Genomic DNA, 23,234 nt, shown 5'->3' on the forward strand with positions numbered 1-23,234 from the left:
TCTCTTTAAGATAATGTATAACTGGTTTGAGATTGTAAACCTCAGTGCAGTTAGAGGTATAAGCAACTCTGTGCAATTTCCACAAAACAGAGACAGGCTGGCTACAACTAATGACATTTTAGAGGGACTGCTTCCTATTATGTCATGATTCTCATCAACTCCAAGGTAATTTTAGATAACTATTTGTTAGGCACTGAAAACATGCCTATCTGTATTCCTCCACTAAGGGTTACACATGTGCACCATGTGTCCAGAGTTGGAGAATTTGAAAGTAGTGTTCGTTGGGTCCATGCATGCACCCTGGCTTGCCTTGTGCTTTCATCCGAGGTGATAAAGGGCGGGGCAGACCAGCCCTGTCTCCAGTTCCTTCTCTACTGTGAATATGACAAATCTGAATCAGAGGGGAAGGAGGACAGGAAGTGGAACACAGATAGGGACAACACATCTCGGAAAACCTCCAGTCAAGTCTTTCTTCTTTGTTCCATTGCAGGAATCTAGGTTGAAACATACTATATCTGTTTTCCTTTTGCTCTCTTCCACTGTTCCTAGTCAACGTTCTTTTTCATCTTCCTCATCCACAATTATCCCACCCATTGTTCCAGCTGGGAGTTTCTCTAATCGTGCTTCACTGCATGTATCTGGTTTCACAGCTGCTGTCTCAGCTTCTCCACCTTCTTCAGAAAGGAAATTAATTTGGACTTTAGACCTAAATAACCCTACTGATCTTCATTCAGAAATTGGAATGTCTTCCACATCAGGCTGCTTAGGATCCAACAGTATCTCTTCTTTCACCCAATTTGGTTCTCTCTCTTTTTTTAATTCCAATGTTGAAACCTAGCCTCAGCTCCTCAAAATGACAAAATCCAACTCACTCAATCTGGCCCAGAAACATAGCTTCCAAACAAAGAAAAACAGCTCACCAACCACTTAGTTTCAATCACTCACCTCTCAAAAGGTCAATAACCATTGCTGTAATTCCAGGAATCACTTCCTTTTGAGCTCCTTTTCGCATGTCTAAGATGCCCAGAAAAAGAGGTGTCTTATAAGGAACTTTCATCATACATAAAATGAGAGGCTGTTTGAATCTGCCAAATATATGTGATTACTCAGTAATCAAATACTGTACATTTAAAGAGTACAATTAGAGTATAATGTATAGTCACTACTTAATAAGAATGACTAGCAAGTTGTTTTTATGGTACAAACTTTTAAAATATAGTATTGATGCTTAGAGAAATTCCAAAAAATACATGCACTGCCAGGAAATCCATTTATGATTATAGCTAATCATATTATTTCAAATTATTTGGAAGTGATCCAATTGCCAGAATTTTATTTGAAAACCACAGAGTCACTCTGGATTTTTTTAATGTTTGGTTAAAAGATGGGTGCTGACTTTAAAATTAACCAATCATCTTATTCTTGCACATGAAAAAGCATTTTATTTTAATAATTTTACAATGTTTCATTCATACAATGTTACAATAAAGCAGATGATTTTTGGGCACATAACATACAAGGGAAGGTGTGAAGGGTTAATAATAATATTGCCATTGTAGGGAACTGCTTTACAGTTTAGTGATCAAGGCCCCAATTCAGTAAATTACATGAATTAAAATTTAAGGACATGCTTACATGCTTTGCTGACAAAGATCAATTTTAAGCACATGCTTAAGTGCTTTATTGAATTGGTGCCTACAAACACTATACAAAGAGGTTGGTTTGGAGCACTAAATTAGGGGAACAAGTAGAAAAGCTATACTACACCACTGGTGTGGATCAACTGCCAATGGAATAAGGCACTTTAAAAAGTATTTTCTATACATTTTTTCTTCTTAACACTTTATTCCATTACTTCCACTCCATAGCAAACTTCTATTAATAGAGAAACCCAAGTAATTCAGGGTAATTTTTCTACCAAGCTCAATAAAAATTATCTGTACAATAAACCATGACTGTGACAGAAATATATGTTTAAAAAAATTGTATGTGTGTGTGTAGGAGAAATAAGTGACATACAGCAGATTACTGGAGAAAGTTAACCATTCTGCTTAAAGGGCAACTTGAAAGCTAGTCAATTTTAAAAAATGAGTTATAAATAATTTTAGGCCCTACATCTGCCATTCAGGCCCCCTGCCAATTCTTCTGGTTTTGCAATCACATTTTTCTATTTCTTAAAATATTTTTTTCTCCCTTGCTATTGTGTGAAAGACCCAAGCAAATAGGGAAAGTGAGTTAGGCCCCAATTTTGCAAGCCATTGTGCATGGGCAGACCCTTATGCCTGCAAGAACTACCAATGAATTCAATGTAAGAATAGGTTTAAAAAACATCACAAAGAACAGCTGTTAAATGGTGTCCCTTTAAATTCTAAACTTAAAACAGAATTATAGCTGGCAAGGTTTATTAGTAGCCAGTAAAGTGTTCAGCATACATTATGGAAATACAATATGTGACTCAGAATTCTGAAAAGAAGCTATTTGAAACCAAAATTATCTCATCCTCTGTTTCAGTGAATTTCTCCTGTCAGTTAATTTCAGTTTGGTCAAGTTCCCCATCACCAGTGCATTACCCAATTGCACTGGATATGCTGCTTTATCCAACATCCTCATCTTCACCAGCGTTTCCCCCAAACACTTTTGATATCTCTAGAGCAAAAAATTGGGGTTGTCTTGTTTATCAGATCACAGTGCAACACCTACATAAAACAAACCCAATGTACAGTAGGTTCCTCAATTCTTTTATTAAGGAAAACTATCATCCAGAATGAAAAACTGTGTGCTTTCAGAATAAGCTTGCTCAATAAATCTGAATGTAGTTTTCTTTGGCTCTCCTTGACATGACCCTGCTGGTTAATGGGTTTGGGATAATTTGAAATTGAAAGAGTACAGTCATTATCTTAGTCATGGAGACTTTCACTATCTATACCAATTCTTAATAAACATGTTTTATAGAATGAAATAATAAATCAGCATAAGCATGTGGTGAGACACATATGATTAATGCTATTAGGATTAATGCTTTTAGCTTCTTCTAAAGATTTGATATACATATAGTTCTCCTTTGATTCTTCTCTGCCCAGCTCTAGTTTGGTTTAATGAAGCAGATAGCTTGTCCTGGTTGATGTATAATCTGCTCTTGGTAACAAGAAACGTTTGTTGGGGTTTTGAAATCCTATGTTCTGGAAGGATAAGACCCTGATATGCAGAAACAACATTAACTCCACTTTAAGTTTTGTGCAAGTTCTTTAAAATCATGATTTCTAGTGTGACCTCTACAGTCGTAGATAACAACGTATTTCACCTACTATGCTGAATACTTTTTATAGCTTATTGATACAATTTAATGGCTTTTGAGCTCATGAAAAACTTACAGATGAGTTTCAAGTTTTGTGATTGCTTGATAATTTCTTTTGCTTGATATGTATCTGAACAAAGACTAATTAAGATGCCATCTTGTTTCAAAACAATGGCAAACTATTCTGCAAGGCTTTTCTTCATTAATTAACCTACCTACCATCATTTCTTTTAGAAATACACTCAGTTAAGTAATAATCAGAGAACTCTGTTTTTAACATGCCATTTAACATGCCATTAATATGGCATCCAGAGGAATATACAATATGTTCGCAATCAGTAGGTACATTTGTTGCTTGGGAATCTTGTCAGTCAAAATCATCTTGGATATTTCTGAAGTCCTTATTCCACCTTGAGCAACCATCCTGGCCTCCAGTTCCTAATGTTGCTTAGCACGCTCTCTCAGGAAATCTTGAAACAGATTGTACACTCTTTGGGGCAGAGACTGGGTGTTCTTCTGTGTTTGGAAAACATCTTGCACTGTTTGGATGCCACTTCAATGTAAATAATGAACCAGCACCACTACCTTCAGGCTTGGAGAATGGAGTTATGTCTCCTTTAGCTTTTGCTTTGAGATTTTTTTTTTAAACAGTGCAATTAACATTTTGAAATAAAACTATTTATTAAAATTTCTTTTTCTCATGAGCTCCAGTTTGCATACAGGGACACGAAGTTAGTTCTCTGGCTGTGTCACAGATTTATAGTTTATTCACAGTGTGAATAATAGCAAATATAAGCAGCAAGCTAATGGGCTGAGCAGAAACCTAGCTGGAGCTAAAACATAGCTAAGTAAGGTTGATGTTACAGTACAGTAGCTACAACAAACAAGTCAATGTGTATCCTTCTGGTTATTGGGTACTTTGTGTGGGGGCCCTATTTAGAAACTGAATTAATTTTTAAGAGGAAGAGAGTGTTGTGGCTGACAAAGTCCAATTTCTCCCAGATTTTTGTGCTGAAATGCTGTTTAAAGCTACAGTTGCTAACGGCTACTGGACAACAAAAAAATAAAAGACAATTTTAAACACTGGTTCAAAAAGAATCAGTTGCACAATCTTAAAATGAGGATGTTTTTCTGTTGGTTGAGTGTATGTAGGCTGGATGTTTGGAGTGATTTCAGTTCTAATTTTTATGCTAGCTTTGTATCTTTGAGCTATTTTATAAGATTTTAAGACAGTCTTTGCAAGGTTATTGATGACCTAATGCTTTGGTGGACTTCATGGCCAAAATAAGCTGATGTCAACAGTTACCGAATGTTGAGTTTGGGGGATTTTTGCAGGCTTTTTGTGACATCTGCTAAAACTGGGAGGACTAATCATTTGCACAAAGATTACCTAACTGATTCTTATTAGGTGATGATGGTGACTTTAGAGGGGGGATGCCCCATTCTGATTAACTAAAGCAGTGGCTCCCAAACTTGTTCCGCTGCTTGTGCAGGGAAAGCCCCTGGCGGGTTGGGCCGGTTTGTTTACCTGACGCGTCCCGAGGTTCGGCCGATCGCGGCTTCCAGTGGCCGCGGTTCGCTGCTCCAGGCAAGTGGGAGCTGCTAGAAGCGATGGCCAGTACGTCCCTCAGCCCACGCTGCTTCCAGCGGCTCCAAATGGCCTGGAGTAGCGAACCGCAGCCACTGGGAGCCGCGATCGGCCGAACCTCGGGACGCGTCAGGTAAACAAACCGGCCCAACCCGCCAGGGGCTTTCCCTGCACAAGAGGCAGAACAAGTTTGGGAACCACTGAACTAAGGAATTCCTGAGGAGAAATTACAAGGGAGAGGAAAAAGGAATGCATAATCCTGAAAAGTTGGAGGAAATGGTGAAACCATTGCTCATGTCTTCTGACCTTGTGACTCCAAAACTCTTGAAAAAGAAGGCCTGTGCTTTCTCCACCTCTCCGGCTGACCACCAAGGCACAGGTGGAGAAACTTACAATATCTATGATCTATAAGCAAAAAGCCTCTGGCCGGCCAACAAATCCATGGACAATAAGCAGCTGAGCTAAGAAAGCCATCAGCAAATCTGCAGTACTAACTTTCTGAAGCTGAATGACAAAGTCATGACAACCATTTTTCATAAAAATCTGTTAAAAAAAATTAAATGTTTATTGGCCAGAGGATGCTTCTAGTGAATCTTCTTGCACCTCTTTTCCAACCACCAGGTAACTGGCAGAGTGAACATGTGTGTGTAGTGCCCCCTCTCCACCCAGTTACCTTCTTTAATGCCTATCTGCTTTCAGGTTTTGATGGACAGGTCTGGGTTCTTCTGGATCCCGCCATCCACTCAGCAGGGTGTATCTTCTTTATTTTTTCCTATTAATTTATTTGGCGGAGCCTTCACCCCCCTCGCTCCTTCCTGGCAGGGTCACCAGGGCAGCTTCTGAGGAAAACTCTAACCACAGGGTAATCCCCACTTACTTACCAGATAGTTGGAGACTTCCAAGAAATAACACAAACACAATAATTATATTAAACAGGAGACAAATATAACAGGTTAAAACACTATTTTTAGGGTTACCGGTGCCCATGGTGATAATACCCCTCACTTTCCCCAGTCACGGGACCTGATGTAGCAAATGTAAGGTTAGTGTCCCGTTAGTACGCGTACTTTATTGGTGCCCTTGATGACCTATGACCACAAAATTCTTCTCTGCAGTGGTTTAGCACTGTGGCTGACTGGGTTCAGTACAGCCCAAAGGACTCACAAGTGGGAGAAGGTGGTAAATCCCCTCACAGGTTTAATATGCAGTAGGTTATAAAATGGCCAAACCCTTACTCGAGGACACAGTTCAGGGAGTAGGGGGTCCCCCCCCAAATTCCCTGACTGACTGACTAAAATACGGTGCACTCACAAAGTTCATGAAAGATCCTCAGGTTCAGAGATGACTCTGGACTCCTCAGTCACTGCAGAGGGGCTGATCTCTGCTGGCAGGGATCAGGCTGCTTCAGTCCCAGGATTTCCCCTCACCACAAACGGGTGCAGGGCTCCAGGTGCAGGTTACACAACTACACTAACATCCAAACGGTAGTCTCCCAGCCCAGTGTCCAGACACACACACAGCAGGCAGCAGCCCTGGACTAGTAGCCAGAGCAGAGCTGACCATGTGGTGACTGGTCTCACTTAGGGAGCTGGAGGGCGAACTCAGCCTGGCTGGAGAAGTTTCCCAGAAAACTCTACAAACTGGGAGTCATCAGTGGAGAGGGAAAAGCCCAGCTGAGGGATCTTGCTTTCAGGTCCCTAGAGGCCAGTTCTCAGAGGGAACCCTGCATGCAGGCCTTGGACTCACCAGCTCCCCACACAGCCAGTCCTGCCCTTGCCCTGACTGGCTCCAGACTATCTCAAAATGGCTTCTCCCCTTTCCTGAACTCCCTGGGAAGGGCATCTCATTCCCTATTGGTTGCCAGGCTGCCTCTGAGTCTGCCTTGGCTCCCCCGCCCTACCAGGGACAGTGTGCCTCTCCCTGAGCTGCCAGCAGACGGAGCCCCAGGAATCTGGGTAATCTCCTTGGGGGTATAGATGTGTACCACTGTTCCCTCTAAGCTGTGCGCGTGCTCGCACACAGATCCTAAACCCCGCGCACAGGGTGAAACACCACGTGCACAAAAATTTGCACAGAAGCACAATAATTTGCACAGAAGAAATTTTTTGTGCACACGGCCTGTCAAAAATTAGAGGGAACATTGATGTTTACATGCAGATATGTGTGATTAGACCCACAGAATTTGAGAATGGTGACTCAGGATTTATTTCTCAAACATTTAAGACAGCCCTAGGTTAAGTAACCTTGCTGTTTGAAAGGCTGCACACACACAAATTTTATGGCTTGGAAGGGTGCATTTAAATCCTAAGAAATTAGCTTCACCTAATGCTGTTTGTTAGTTCACTATAACACGCTGTTTTATCCTGAAGTGTATTGGAACATTTTACATAACCATATGTTGGTGGGGATGGGTGGCAAGTGGTTGTAGCTGGAAGAGTTAGTGGAACCAGGCTAGCCAAGATTCCAAGATTATCTCTCTCCTCGTGACACATTGCTACAGTCGTGATCAGCAGAGGGATTTGAGGTGGAGTCCCTTGATATGAAGGATGGGAAGGTGCTAGCAGGGCGTTCTCAGTGAGGGGCCTTTGGTTTTGGAATTGTCTCCGTCCACCCTTTACTCCCCGCCCACCAGAGCCTAGATTTGTTAACCTTTCAGGCAAGCTGCAAAAGCCCATTTTTGATCTCTCTGTCTCAGGCTGTTGAAGAAGGAGTGGACCAATGTTTGGGACAGTCCTTTCCTATTATTTTATATTTAAACCTTTAGGACACACCCGGCACATCGGATGGGTACCTGTCGCTATATTTTATATATTCAAAATAAATAAAATACATACATAAATAAAATAAACTGCTTTTGGTTAGATTTCCAAAAATCTTTTTCCTGGTCAATTCTCAGGACCTCTATTCCATCCTCAGCCTCCTTGAAATTTCATTCTCTCTTGGTTTTCCAGACCTTATCTTCACCTCCTGCTGTTCATCATCTCATTTGGAGGCTACACTTTCTCGCTCTCCATGGCATTGTTACCCCAGATAACTCACTGGGCTTGTCTCTATCCTCGGCTCACTTTACATCCTCTCCTTCTCATCTCTCTCCCCACTTTTGACTTGTCTTCCTCTACCCAATCCTGCCTCTCTGACACTTTCTGGTGTCATCATCAACTTAAACTAAGGTGAGATTTTCAAAAGAGCGTACCTGATGTAGAAGCATAAGGGTCACTGAATGTGAGATCTTCAACTTGGTCACAGTTCTTCCTACGCTTCAAATATGGAACATAATGGTTGTCTGTAGCACTTCCCTCTCTCTTGCCCTTGAAGAAAAACTGGGTCTGCAAAGCATTTTTATGTGCCATCCTTTTTCTTTCTGTCTAGACAACGACATTCCCCCATTGACTATTGTACCTGCACTGTGGCTACCTTAATACCCATATCCTCCTCCAAAGGTTCATCTTTCTAGCTCACGGTTCTTACCAAATCACCCCTCCCCCCCCCCCCCCTGCCCATCCCAATCAATCCTTCCACTGGTTCTTGCTATTTCATCACATTAAGTTTAAGCTCCTTGTCCTCACTTTCACAATGCCCTTCACAACTCTGCAACTCCCCACTGATTGGCTCGTTTTTTTATTGCATTTCCCTCCTCCACCACCTCTGCTCTGCCAACTATACCTGCCTCATCTGCTTCTCGTGGAAACATCCCTGTGCCTCCCTTCATGTGGCTCATTATGCAGGGATATACCGTGGTATGTTGCTTGTCTTATTAGCTTGTAAAGTCTTCAAGGCAGGGAGTCACAGAAATATAAATGAGAGCAGAACTTGGCCCATTAAGTTTAGTGGTTTGTGATACAGGATTGGAAGTGTATTACTACGATAAAAATGATACAATTCCGAATATCTCTGATTTTAAAAGTGCTTTCTATGCTACATAACACATTACTATAGAAATATGTGTTTATTGCATTATCTTTTATTAATTTTACAGTTTTTAAGCAGTGTCTATTGAAACCATGATCTCTCTGTTTGTCAAAAAATACAACTGAACTTTGTATACTTATACTTTATTTTATAGTTCTGAAGTTAAATACAAATTCATGGGTTTTTCCATATGAAAATAAGCCAAAGAAAATTGTAACATGATTTGTTATAATGTATTAGAGATGTACATAAGAGTTCAAGCTGAGAATCTTCTGTTCTCCCATGTATTATATTTACAGAGTTGATTAATTTGTTATTTACACTTCTTTGTGAATACTGAAGCCATAAAGCTGTTTCTCTATATTGTACATTTTTATTACAAAAATCCCATAAGACATTGCATTTTAGACAACACAGCCTTCAGTGTTTTCATATCAATTTTATTAAATTACAGATTGGACTCACTAATGATGTGTCAAGATGCCTCCCATATGTTTAAAATCTTTGACCCATAAGAAAATACAAATTACAAACCAATTTTAATATTCTGATTCTTGATTTTGAAAAATAGGTCTATGGATGTAAAAATGACAGAGAAAGTTATTTCCTCTCTCTAGGTAACAGTGTGGTTGGAATGACACTTTGCCTGAGATGCTTATTTATGAAAACATAAGGATAATTACTTTTATAAAGTGAAATGTTTTTCTGTTAAGTTTTATGGTATTATAAATTGGGAGAGATTTTACATAAAAATAGGTTGGCCTCCTGTGTACTAAAATATCCTCTCTATATAATCAGTACATTAGGAAACTCCCCAACACCCTCATTAAGCAACGTGCGTAAGTACAATCTTTAAATTCTGACATGGGCACAGCAGCAAATGTGGCCCCTTTTGGGGGCATGACAGCATTTCCTTTAAAGAAGGTGATATTTACCACTGGAATTTGGAAGACATACCAATCAACGTCAGTGTATCTTGTGAAGGAAACTTTAAAAATACATACCAAGCTTTATAAATGTTACATAGTAGCATCTAACACAGCAAACAACTTTGGGTCGACTTTTCATGTTCTGTATAACTACCTAAATAACGTCTTGATAAAAAAAGTTAACTATACAAATCCCACAAAACATTATATGCTTACTGCTGTGTGCTCTCTCTCTTTTGAATTAGTTACAATAATTTGAATCTCTATTAATGGATTATTTTTATTTATGTTTTATAGCTATAACTACCACAAATAGTCACATAAAAGTTTCAGGCTTTGTGTATGCTGTTACTGGTAGATATTCGGTTAGGCACAATATGACATTCTTTGTCAACTTAAGGTTAATTCTAGACACATTGTGACTAGACCATTAAAGATAAACACCAGCGTTGGGACTACGCTAATATTTAAGATGGACACGTAGACTATGTACTTTAGGCACAAATACAGTAATCCAAGAAGCCTGATCCTGCTTCGACTGAGTCCCTTTGACTTCAATGGAACAGAATCATGCCCTAGATACTAAACATCAGTTTATGAATTAAGTTGGTTCCTTCCTCTCCATCAGCAACTTCATGCCATTTTTAAAGACAAATCCCATATAATAGCACAAGCTGATTCCTTGATTCTGATGTATCTTGATTCTGCTATTAAATTAGTCAAAACACTGTCAAGAACAATGGCCCACAAAACAGGTAATTTAGCTAATGTCAAACCGTCCCCGCAAAAGAAACAAGCCAACTTAGGGATAATATTTTGTAAGACATTGCAAATAATTCATTATTATTATATCTTAAGACAAAGTCCTCCTGAAGATCTTTATTCCCCTTACTACAAAGTGCATTGCTACGTCTACACTTGTGCCATTAACACTGTGTAACTCACTCTGGAAATGTGTTCAGTAAAACAACTGTGAGTTCCTAATATATTGTGCCCCTTGCAGTTCTCAACTTCAGGCAGAACTCCTATTTTATAAGTTTCCCTGAAAATAAACACTCCATTTACAGTATAGTAAATTAAGGGTCTGTAAAAATTCATTCAGAACCCTGTGATTATATGAAGGAACATTAACTGTAGAAAGTTTGGGGGGGATTTTTTATTCTTCTAATGTTGCAAGGGGGGATTTGGGCTGCTTGGTAATAGGAGCAATCTTTGCTCTTCCCCTGCATCACAATGAGAGAACAAACCATCAAGCAAGCCAGTCAACAAATAGGTGAAGTACACAAGTATTATTATTTTTTCCTTTTCTAACATGTTAGAAATGGATCATAAGGCAATATCTGATATTTAAAACATTTTTGCATTGTAAATTAAGCCACTGAATATAAAATCCTTACAAGTGAACTTTCATGCGGACAAACATTCAAGTCTTTTAAAACTTAATAATTATGAATTTGTTTACCATGACAGAAAAAGCATATTTCTTAATTTATTCAGTGTGTTTTAGAAATATTCCAAAATATAAGGCTTCTGGGAGAATTTCATCCAATACTGACATGTATCCTTTAGCGTCACTTAAATCCTTAACATGTGGTTACAGTGGTGCACAGGGCCTCAGAGAGCTTTCAGGACAACCTTAATGACTTCTAGAAAATGTGCAAATTGTGCCACCTATTCAGATTCCATATGTTGTGTTATTACTGTAGAATTTTCCTATTTTGGTTCTCTGTATCAACACAAAATAAGATTTAAATGTTCTCTCCGGTTCAAAATAAAAAAAACAATAAAAACACTTGTGAGCCCTACTGTTCCAAATTCACCTTCATACCCATGATTTGTCCTTGTTTTCTGCCAAGGGGAATCATTCCTATCACAGACAAATATAAGCAGGAAAAGGTATCAGAGACTAGTATTGCTTAGATAGGAATAATTATACAAGCTCACAATCATTCCCATAACAGATTTTAAGGCTCATGGACACATGACAATCACTAGGCAGAGATGAATGTAAAATGCATTCCATATTCATACATAATTCCAGAAATTATCAAAGTAAGAAAAATGAAATACTATGAAACTTAATTGAACTTGTGTTGCTTTTATATGTTGAGCAAGAAAGTTCACTTTTATGTTAATATAATATTCAATCTCCTGGTCTGTCCATCCTCTTTGGTATTCCTGTCTCATTTTGTAAATGCTCACAGAATTCTTTATTTAAATGCAATGATTAGTAATTATGTGAAAGTGCTAACCAGAATAATGAAAGCCATAATACTCCAGAACAAGCTGGTCTTAAAATTCCTGGTTCTTTATACTCATTTCTTGTAATGATTGGGGGCATCTGCGAATGCAAACTTCAGTCTGTAGGCTTCCGCTAGGAGAACACTCATATCTTCATTTCCCCAGTGCATTGTGGGCAAATTCTGTAAAAAAATCAGCAACTCCTGGGGAGAAACAAAGAAAAAGAAATAGGAAGATGAATGGTGTTAAAATAGAATTGTAATATAGTGAGCTTGTTATTATTTATTTGCATTTGTGTAGTGCCTTGAAAGCCCAACCAACAGTGAGACCCCATTGTGTTAAGTGCTATCCCTACACATTGTAAGAGATCGTTCCTACCCTGAAAAGTTTACAATCTATTATTATTATTTGTACTGTGGTAATGTCTAAGCCTCCATTCGTGCATTAAACATGCTAGGCAAACACATAACAACAAACACCTAGCAAATCTAAATAAACAAAGCAGCCAAAGAGTGAGGGGAAAGGAATACTTATCCACATTTTACAGATGGGGGACTGAAGCACTGGGATCTAATGCCCAAGGTCAGACTGAAAGTCACTGGCAGAAATAGAAACTAAACTCCAATCTCCAGAGTCCCAATCTGTTACCTTTATGGGACTATCCTTCCTCCCATCTAGTTTTATCAAATTACAGTAAATTTGCTTAATATAAATAGCAATTTAATTTATTTCCCCAGTTATTTTAATCACAATTTCTGGTTCTACAGTTGCAAATTGCAACTGAATGCAGCATCATGTAAGTACTGAGAATTCTTTCCAACTTCCACTCACCTCTTGTCTGGAATTTTAAGAGAGCTAAGATGGAAAACAATTATTGTACATTCCATGGGTCTTTTGATTTGAATCAAGGATCTAGTTACAGTTACTAACAATTCTTACCCAGGTCACTTCAACCATCATTATGCTAGCTCTGATCACTCTGGCATATCAATCCTATACTCATTTCTTAGAAGGTTATAAAATAAACACTTATTTTATTTCATATTACCATAACTTCTCTATTTTCAGGGTGAAACGCAGTGCACTACCATTACTGTAACTTAATGACTATGCTGCACATTCAGGTTCAGAAGCTAATTTTGTAACCCAGGTTCACTAAATGGATGGTGCATAGAACTGCCCAGTACTGAGCCACCTGAAATGCTGGAGATTAAAATTCCATCCAGCTGGCCTTTACATAAAGTAACGCACGCATAGAAAAATTAAAGCTGATAAAATCTGGCTTTTTGCATTTTTTTAACTGCTCCCTTATTTATACACTGACAAAAACAATGCAATTCTGAAGTATCTATAAGACTACTTAATACCCACAACTCGGGGGATTTTTTGGAAGATCACATTAGTTCAGTTTACTTCATCATTCATTATGAATTTTTTAACAGATTAAAATAGGTTTCACTTCCAACAATACTTTGAAATAATAACTAAAACATATACAAATATTCTTCTAAAATATGGATTCCTACCACTATGGGAATTATGTATTACTGTGGCCACATGGTATCAGAAGGCATTTCAAATGTGCTGTTGGCCAACTGAACAGCTGTGGTTGGAGTATGTGAAATCCATCATGGATAAGATTAAATCCCAATGGTTTACAAGGATTGGCAGTTGACTCCACTTCTTGGGGGACAAGGGGTCACTGGGGGAACCGGTTTTCTTCCTGTTCTATCACCCAGTGACCAGAAAGAGCATGGTTTCCCACACATCGATTTTGGTCAGCCAAAATACATCCTTGTTAACCTTCGCATGACCTTTCAGTATAAGATGTTGTACAATTGTCCTTGCTTACATGGCCAGAGCCATGGCTAATCAGAATGTCTGGGCTGGAAAGGAATTCCCCCCAATAATAAAGACTGATCAACTATTAAGGGGCCTTTCACCCTCCCTGGTACATTATGAAGAAGTCTCTGACAGGCAGTAGGTCACCTTTCCAATTGTAATAATTAATAATGTATCTGTACCTTTTTCTTCCCTTTAAAAAATATAATTATGTGTTTGTTTATGTATTTGCTACAAACTTTCAAATTCATATCCTGTCAGTAGTTAGGACATTCCTGTACCACATGAGAGACAATGAATCAGGGCTGTGTAGTTAAGGGAACTGTTGTCTGTAGGACCCTGGCTTCAAACTCGTTGGAAGGTGGGTAGCAAATGAGGCGGAGGATTGCAGAAAGAAACAAGATGGTCTCATCCTTAGGAAAGCTGAATACTAACCTGGAGAATTAGATTTTATCCCTCCCTGTGTCAAACAGTTCACATGTGATGCTCATTAAGTTACTTAAACAAGCTTTTCATAGGTAGTCACTAATAGTCTCTCTCTCATTTTCTGGGCACCTCATTTAAGACCCTATGGTCTGATTTGCAGAAGTGTTGAGCACTCACAGGAACAACTGAAGTCAATGGGAGCTGTGCTTTGAATAGAAAAGAGTGCTATATGATACTATTTCAGAGTGGTAGCCGTGTTAGTCTGTATCAGCAAAAAGAACAAGGAGTCCTCGTGGCACCTTAGAGACTAACAAATTTATGAGGGCATAAGCTTTCGTGGGCTAAAACCCACTTCATGTTTTAGCCCACGAAAGCGCATGCCCAAATAAATTTGTTAGTCTCTAAGGTGCCACAAGTACTCTTTCTTTTTATATGATACTATGTACTCTGAAAAATCAGATCTTAGGTGTCTCAAATAGGGTACCCAAAATCAATGGATTATTTTTACCTTAATCCCTCTATGCCTCCGCTCCCTGTCTGTAAAATGGGGATAATACCCACTTATCTCACATGGGTGCTGGGTAATAAATTAACTAGCATTTGTGAAGTATTCAGCTTCCATAGCAATAACTGCCATAGAAAGCATGAGGAAATTAGAAATTCTGCCTTCAGAGCACTGTTTGAATAGTGTGCAGTACATAAGGCATTGAACAACAAGGAGAAAACAAAATATTGAATAGTTAGCTGTTCATTCAGTGAGCACTGTCCATTCTGTGCCCTGTGGAAAACATAATATAGAATCATGTAATTAAAGGCTATCATGATACATACTCACAGGGGTACAGAAAACCTTAATTCTGGCATTTCCTAACTTCCGAGTGCATGACTTTGCAACCTTAATGATGCTCATTTAACATAAGGGATTTTTTTGTGTAATTTCCTAGGTTTTTAAAAAAGGAACCTGAAAAGACATTCCTTCACATGGCAACATATTGATATCCACATGGGTCATTACCAGAGTTCAAATCTTAAGATTCACCACATAACCTTCTGTCTCTTGAGTGAACTGAGTAACTGACAGTAGTGGTAGGTTGTAATCTTCTTTGTGGACCAGAACTAGAGGGGGATGGGACACTTTGCCAGTAGGTTTCATTGCTATTTGGTAATAGAGGAATGGTGAGATTCAGGGAACTTGGGTTCCATTCCAGGCTCTGGAGGGGAGCATGCTTTAGTCCAGCCGTGGCCAATTTTTTTACCTCATGCCCCCACTGCTTACCCTGTCCGCCCCCTCCCAAGTCAGGGCTGGGAGCAGGGCCACGGTTCCATGGTGTGGAGACGGGAAAGATGTGGACAGGGGTAAGGGGGCTGAGGCTCAGGCCACAGCTGGAGGCGGGAGCAGAGCTGGGTGGTGCTCCCTCCCTGCCCCCTATGGGGGCTGGCCCAGGCCCCAGCTGCAGCCCCCCCAAAAGTTCCTCTATGCCCTCGGGCCCCACAGTTTGGGGACCTCTGCTTAAGTGGATGTAAACTCTTCCACATGTTCCTGCTAAGCATGACCCTTTCTACACCATCCCCTCCAACTTGTCTCTGTCCTGTCTCTTCCCTACCCTTGGCTCTTTGTTCCAGTCCTAGTCTTCTCACCCAGCCAGACCTAGTCTCCATTCCTTACACTTCTCACCCCAGTCTCCAAGCCCAGCTAGTCCCAATTTCCAACTCACTCCCCCAAGCTTCTAATCCCAGTATATTCTCCCTGATCCCACCACAGGTCTAGCTCTTGTCCCCTCTGTATTTCAATCAGGCAGCTTCCTCCCTCCTCCAGGCTGCATGGGCCCATGGGTGGCGGGTGTGTGTATGTCACTGAGAGTCCAAGAGAGACAGGCTCCCTGATCTTAGTTCAGGTGCCTGGACCTGGATCTAACATGGCTTCATCTGCTTCCTGGTAGCTTAAGGTATCGCTTGCTTTAAGGAATCTTGTTTTGTAAGATAGAAAAAGGAAGTTGTAAAACAAGCAGTATTATAAATCTGACAAGCATAACTATAGCTGATAATTAGCAGTACAACAGAAAAAGCATCAGAATATCTTTTAAAATGTGCTCTTGCAAGTGCAGTCATGTAAGACATGTTAAGACAGTTGCCAAAGTACTACCAAAATTTTTGTCATTGAATTTCTTTCTGCTTGTTTGACAGCTGTGTTGCTAACTGTAATTAACAGATTAGCACTATAGAGTAGGAATCTCTTTTAAACAGAGAAAAATACAGAGTTCACAAAAAAATTGAGATGGTTAATCTGAACAAATTTATTTTGAACAATACTCTAGTCACAGTCACAAAATTAAATTATGGTCATATGCAGTTCTGAGAAATTAGCCATTTTAACCTTGTCATCAACAATCTCTACATTTGCTGGACCACATCCTCCTATGGTATAAACTGGCATAATTATTGTATGCCATCTAAGGGTATGGCCTTCTGTTTTTACTTTTTTAATGAAGATCATACAAAAAGTTTTTAGAAATGTTCACTCAATTGTCAAGTGATGTGTCATTACATGAGACCAAACTTTATATTTAACCAATTTCCTATCTTATTCAAAATATATTATTGTCAGAGCCTATTTTACCCTATTTGGTGGTTGTATGAAACTATTATTCATAACTTACCCACAAACCTAAGACTTCTCTACATAGGGTTCACACCACTAAACTGTGGACTCAGCCTGTTGATTTTGCAAAAGTTTAGAGAGATGATTCTTTGAAACACTCTCAAACTTAATGGACTGACCTTATACAAACAGTAAAGCGGATCTCTGGGACTATCAATAGCCTCCCAGAGCAGAAAAAGTACAGCTCAGATGCCTGTGCTGGGGTCTGACACATAACTGACAAAATCTGAAAGTATTATTTCAAGGGGGAGCTCATGTCCAAAAAAGCTTGGAGCCAACTAGCTCCAAAACCATTGTAGGATTGTGCTTCTTTTTGTGAACTTTAACACTTGTGTAGTGCTTTATAAAACATTAACTAACTAAATGTCACAACAAACACTTAACTACTTCAGAGGGGTCTGCTATCCTATTCAACAGATAAAGAAACTAATGCAAATATGTTAAATTACTTGACTAAGACCACACTGGAAGTCAGTTTCAGAGCCAAAATTAGCAGGAGGAATCTTTTTCTCAGTCATATACTTAGTTCACTATGCCAGGCTGCTTCTGAGCTGCCACCCTTCTAGCCAGAGAGGGCTAGATTTGCTGCCATGCAAGGAGTCACCTACACTGACATGGGCAAGTCTCCCTAAAAAACTGAGTGAACTGTTTCATAGGTCCCAAGGAGCAACCCACTATACCTGGAGTGGGCACTGTGAATAAATATGAATACTGTAGGAAAAGCCATCTTGACAAACTTTCTTCCTTAATGATCAGTTCCATTTGCAATGCTATCAGCACAAGGACAAGAAAGGTAATTTTTAAAAAATGAAAGTAGAGATTAGCGTTAACATTTAGAAGTTCCTAAAATCAGGGGCAGGAGAAGTCCTGTATACGTCAGCAGCCCTAAATGTGGGCTCTTGTTGTTGTTGTTAATATATTACTTAGTTTCATTTAATATTCATAAAAGACTGTGTTTTTAAAAGGACATATTAATACAGATAAATAGCTTTCATTTTTATGAAAGTTACAAACATGCTGCAAAAATAATTTTAGAATATAATGCTTTTCAAACACATTTAAAAATTAGAGCCTCTTTAAATATGCATTCAGATTCTTCAAGTGATAAAAATTGTTACAAATTTCAGACAGAAAACACTTATTGCAAATACAAAGCATCGAGGTGTAATACTCTCTCTTAAATAGATGTGATAATTATACTGTATTTTGAATATCATAAAATGGTGACAAACTAACTTTCTTTTTTTTAGCCCTTGAAATCATCTTGATGAATATTTTTATAAATCCTTACTGACTGCACAATGATTAAAAGGAATAAAACTACTACCACTAAATAAATAATATTCCATAATATTTATTATATGCTATGTTTATCTTTTTCAAAGCAGTGTAGATATTAGCTTACTGCAGATATATTAACTTACTGGTTGTCTCATCACACCTGTCAGATACATTGACAAACCACATTGTGGTTTTTTTACATATGTGGAAGCAACCAAAGACAGTGACTTGTCTTCCAAGGCCACAGAATGTGTCTGTTGGAAAGCTGGATTCAGAACCCAGGAGTTCCTGGAGAACACAATCCACCAGACCACATGAAAAATGCCATATGCAAAACTACATCATGAAAGTTCATCTTTCATTTGAACACGGTACTAAATTTAACACAGTGCTTAAATAAGATAGAGGGCTCCTCTTAAAAAACAACAACACTGCTTAAATGCTTCTATGATTACTTCCAAACTCAATTCACGATTTTCATCAGTGCTGAATACGTAAATCCATGGCAAAGTCACTTGTTGAGGGACCAATCCTGTTCTCATTGAAATAAATGGGAATTTTGCCATTAACACAGATAGGAAAAGGATCAGGCCCTGTAACTGCTCAAGAAAGTAAGATTGGTCCTGATTGGGGGATATGCATTATAAATCCAAGTAAGGTAATTAGCAATCACCAAGACACATCACTTCAGTAATTTACTTAAGATGAGGTTGATCTTACTCAGACATATTGCTTAACAGGGCTTCAAAACAGATCTGGGTAAAAATAAACCTTACAACTTGTTAAAAATAAAAAGCATAACCTGAAAAATACCTCCTCAAGAAAATGACATTTTCTTTAAATGCCAAACATGCCAGGGGAGTGTTCATTGTAGCCTGAATGTGAACTAGCCTAAGAGAAGTATGTTTTTATGCCTTTCAGTCAGAGGAGATACATAGCATCTGCTAACCAATATTTAACAAAGTACATGACAAGGCTATTTAAAAGCTAATCATTTTAGCAGTTTGTAATTAAAACAGAGCAAAGATGAGGAATTAGTAGTGACTGAGATACACTTTGATTATTGTTCTGATTTTTCTCACAGATAAAGATAAAGCAAGAACTATTAAGGTCTATGTGCAAGTAAGGCAGCCAGACTAATTAGTGTAATTCACTTTTCCCATCCACATTTAGAGTTTTAATTTGTGCTGCTCTCCTTGTTTATTTTATTTACATTATTTGTTTTAATGAAAAACTCTTTGGTGATAAACTGTTGAAGAATATATTTTAGAATGAGGACGCTATGGTGAGTTTGAAAACCAGTTTGTGAAACATGCTTCCACCAGTCATTTTTCTGGTCCATTTAATTTTTTCTGCAAAGGCATCTGGCAGGGGAATCTGTCAATTAGCCCATAATTCTATTTAAATTATTCACCGAAAACGAAGGCTCAAAACAGTATCCAACATTCTAACTTTAGAAATTGTAGAGAATCACTACAAATCAAGTAACTTGAAGGTGTTTGTATTTACAAAAATGGCTGCACGTTTTGACAGACTATACAGATGAAATTAAGTATCAGGGGTTAGCCGTTTTAGTCTGTATCCACAAAAACAACAAGGAGTCTGGTGGCACCTTAAAGACTAACAGATGAAATTAGTTTTTATTTCTTATGATACTTGTCAAGGTTCCTTCACCACTCTGAACTCTAGGGTACAGATGTGGGGACCTGCATGAAAGACCCCCTAAGCTTATTCTTACCAGCTTAGGTTAAAAACTTCCCCAAGGCATAGATTTCTTTCTTGCCTTGGGAACCAGCTTAGGTTAAAAACCTGGTACGCTGCCACCACCAAGTGATTTAAACAAAGAACAGGGAAAGAGACCACTTTGGAGATGTCTTCCCCGCAAATATCCCCCCAAGCCTGACACCCCCTTTCCTGGGGAAGGCTTGATAATAATATCCTCAGCAATTGGTACAGGTGAACACAGACCCAAACCCTTGGATCTTAAGAACAATGAAAAATCAATCAGGTTCTTAAAAGAAGAATTTTATTTAAAGAAAAAGTAAAAGAATCACCTCTGTAAAATCAGGATGGTAAATACTTTACAGGGTAATCAGATTCAAAACATAGAGAATCCCTCTAGGCAAAACCTTAAGTTACAGAAAGACACAGAAACAGGAATACACATTCCCTCCAGCACAGAGAATTTCACAAGCCAAAAAAACAAAAGAAAATCTAACACATTTTCTAGCTAGATTACTTTCTAACTTTACAGGAGTTGGAAGGCTTGCATCCTTGATCTGTTCCCGGTAAAGGTATCACACAAATAGACCGACAAAAGCCTTTCCCCCCCACTCCAGATTTGAAAGAACCTTGTCCCCTCATTGGCCATTTTGGGTCAGGTGCCAGCGAGGTTACCTTAGCTTCTTAACACTTTACAGGTGAAAGGATTTTGCCTCTGGTGAGGAGGGATTTTATAGCACTGTATACAAAAAAGTGGTTACCCTTCCCTTTATATTTATGACAATACTGAATTTGCATGGTTCAATTTTACAATAAGAAATGTCTCTACTTGGGTGTGTGTGTGTGTGTGTGTGTGTGTGTGTGAGAGAGTGTGAGTGTGTGAGTGTGAGTGTGAGAGAGAGAGAGAGAGAGAGAGAGAGAATGTAAAAAAAAGGGAAGATACAATATCATCTGACATTAAATTATAACCAAAGAGATTTGATACTGTCTGCTGTTCGAGTGTATGCATCTGCAGGATGAATTATAATCTGTTCATGGTAGCAAGACTCTGGTGAAATGACTTTAGGTGAGTAAACTTTCTCAAATAGGTCAGAAATTGAAGAAGTGTAAAAACTTGACCGTACAACTTCAATGTCCTGGTTAATATTTACAGAATAATGAGAAGCTATATGCCTTTTATATTAGTAGAACTTTAACTGTACAAATCCTTTTAATTTAAGCCTTTTCATAAGTAGGAAAATAAGGTAGGTTTTCTCTTTATTACTCTTCTTATTTATTTGCTTATCTTCATTCTTCTTTCTTTCTTTGTTTAGTCTCCTGTTGTTTTGCTTACTTTGTTTCCTCCATAAATCTTTCAGGAGGTGTTGGAAAATGCTACAATAGGTATGGACATAGGTTTTAATATGCTATGAACCCACTTGATATTTTATAATACTAGAATATATAATATATTATATAATACTGCTATGGTGACAGGTTTATCAGCATTTCTACTAAAAATTAGGGCTGTCAAGCAATTAAAAAAATAAGGGTGATTAATCGCGCGATTAAAAATTTAATCGGGATTAATCACACTGTTAAACAATAGAATACCATTTATTTAAATATTTTGGGATGTTTTCTACATTTTCGAATATATTGATTTCAATTACAACACAGAATACAAAGTGTATAGTGCTCACTTTATATTTATTTTTATTAAAAATATTTGCACTGTAAAAATGATAAAAGAAACAGTATTTTTCAATTCACCTCATACAAGTACTGTAGTGCAATCTCTTTATAATGAAAGTTGAACTTACAAATGTAGAATTATGTGCAAAAAATAACTGTATTCAAAAATAAAACAATGTAAAACTTTAGAGCCTACAAGTCCTAGTTCAGCTAATCGCTCATGCAAACAAGTTTGGTTACAATTTGCAGGAGATAATGCCTCCCACGACTCGTTTACAGTGTCACCTGAAAGTGAGAACAGGCATTCACATGGCACTGTTGTAGCCAGCACTGCAAGATATTTACGAGCCAGATGTGCTAAAGATTCATATGTCCCTTCATGCTTCCACCATTCCAGAAGACCTGCGTCGATGCTGATGATGGGTCCTGCACGATAATGGTCCAAAGCAGAGTGGACCGATGCATGTTCATCATCTGAGTCAGATGGCACCAGCAGAAGGTTGATTTTCTTTTTTCGTGGTTTGGGTTCTGTAGTTTCCGCATTGGAGCACTGCTCTTTTAAGACACCTGAAAGCATTCTCCACATCTTGTCCCTTTCAGATTTTGGAAGGCACTTCAGATTCTTAAACCTTGGGTCGAGTGCTGTATCTCCCCTTAGAAATCTCACATTAGTTCCTTCCTTGCATTTTGTCAAATCTGCTGTGAAAGTGTTCTTAAAACGAACATGTGCTGGGTCACTATCCGAGACAGCTAGAACATGAAATATATGGCAAAATCCAGGTAGAACAGAACAGGAGACATACAATTCTCCCTTAAGGCATTATTTTTTTTAATGAGCATCATCAGCATGGAAGCATGTCCTCTGGAATGGTGGCCAAAGCATGAAGGAGTATATGAACATTTAGCATATCTGGCACGTAAATATCTTACAAAGCCGGCTACAAAAGTGCCATGCGAACGCCTGTTCTCACGTTCAGGTGACATTGTAAACATGTCGTGGGCAGCATTATCTCCTGCAAATTGAATACAGTTATTTTTGCACATAATTCTACATTTGTAAGTTCAACTTTCATTATAAAGAGATTGCACTACAGTACTTGTATGAGGTGAATTGAACAATACTGTTTCTTTTATCATTTTTACAGTGCAAATATTTTTAATAAAAAATAATAATATAAAGTGAGCACTGTACACTTTGTATTCTGTGTTGTAATTGAAATCAATATATTTGAAATGGTAGAAAAACATCCAAAATACTTAATACATTTCACTGGGTTTAGTGGTGTGATTAATCGCAATTAATTTTTTTGAGTTAAATCACACGAGTTAACTGTGACTAATCGACAGCCCTACTAGCAATCCTTCTTTTCTAAGGGTTAGTAATTCATTCATAGAAATTTGCTCCAAGCTGAAACTTTGTAGGTGTCTTGGTCTGTGGCTTTGGAGAAGAAAGAAAGAAAGAAAAAGAAAGAAATATAGAAAATATAATATAAATATATATATATATATAAAATTTTTAAAAAATCTCCTCTCAGTTCCATAAGGGAAACACACAATTTACCGCTGTATAATACCGTCAAGTAAGCTATAATAAGAACATTGAACATCATGTTATGAGTTGAACTAGTAGCACAATGACCAGGAGTCTGATGCCATAAGATGCTGAAA

The 23,234-nt window shown here is 38.3% G+C and overlaps 1 protein-coding gene across 4 annotated transcripts in view; it reads right to left on the reverse strand.

Moving 5' to 3' along the window:
• TBC1D22A (TBC1 domain family member 22A) overlaps positions 1-23,234 on the reverse strand; it is a 531,490-nt gene that overhangs the window by 51,091 nt on the left and 457,165 nt on the right. For 3 of the 4 annotated variants that reach the window (XM_074942415.1, XM_074942414.1, XM_074942413.1), the window contains one exon: positions 8,898-12,165. The exons of the other annotated variant lie outside the window; for it this stretch is intronic. In XM_074942415.1, the coding sequence (XP_074798516.1) occupies positions 12,037-12,165 (129 nt within the window). In that variant the 3' untranslated portion in view covers positions 8,898-12,036. Of the gene's footprint in view, positions 1-8,897; positions 12,166-23,234 lie in introns of those variants that run through there. 4 annotated transcript variants of the gene reach the window in all.

This window comes from Natator depressus, chromosome 1, assembly GCF_965152275.1.
Source record: "Natator depressus isolate rNatDep1 chromosome 1, rNatDep2.hap1, whole genome shotgun sequence".
Taxonomy (NCBI): domain Eukaryota; kingdom Metazoa; phylum Chordata; order Testudines; family Cheloniidae; genus Natator; species Natator depressus.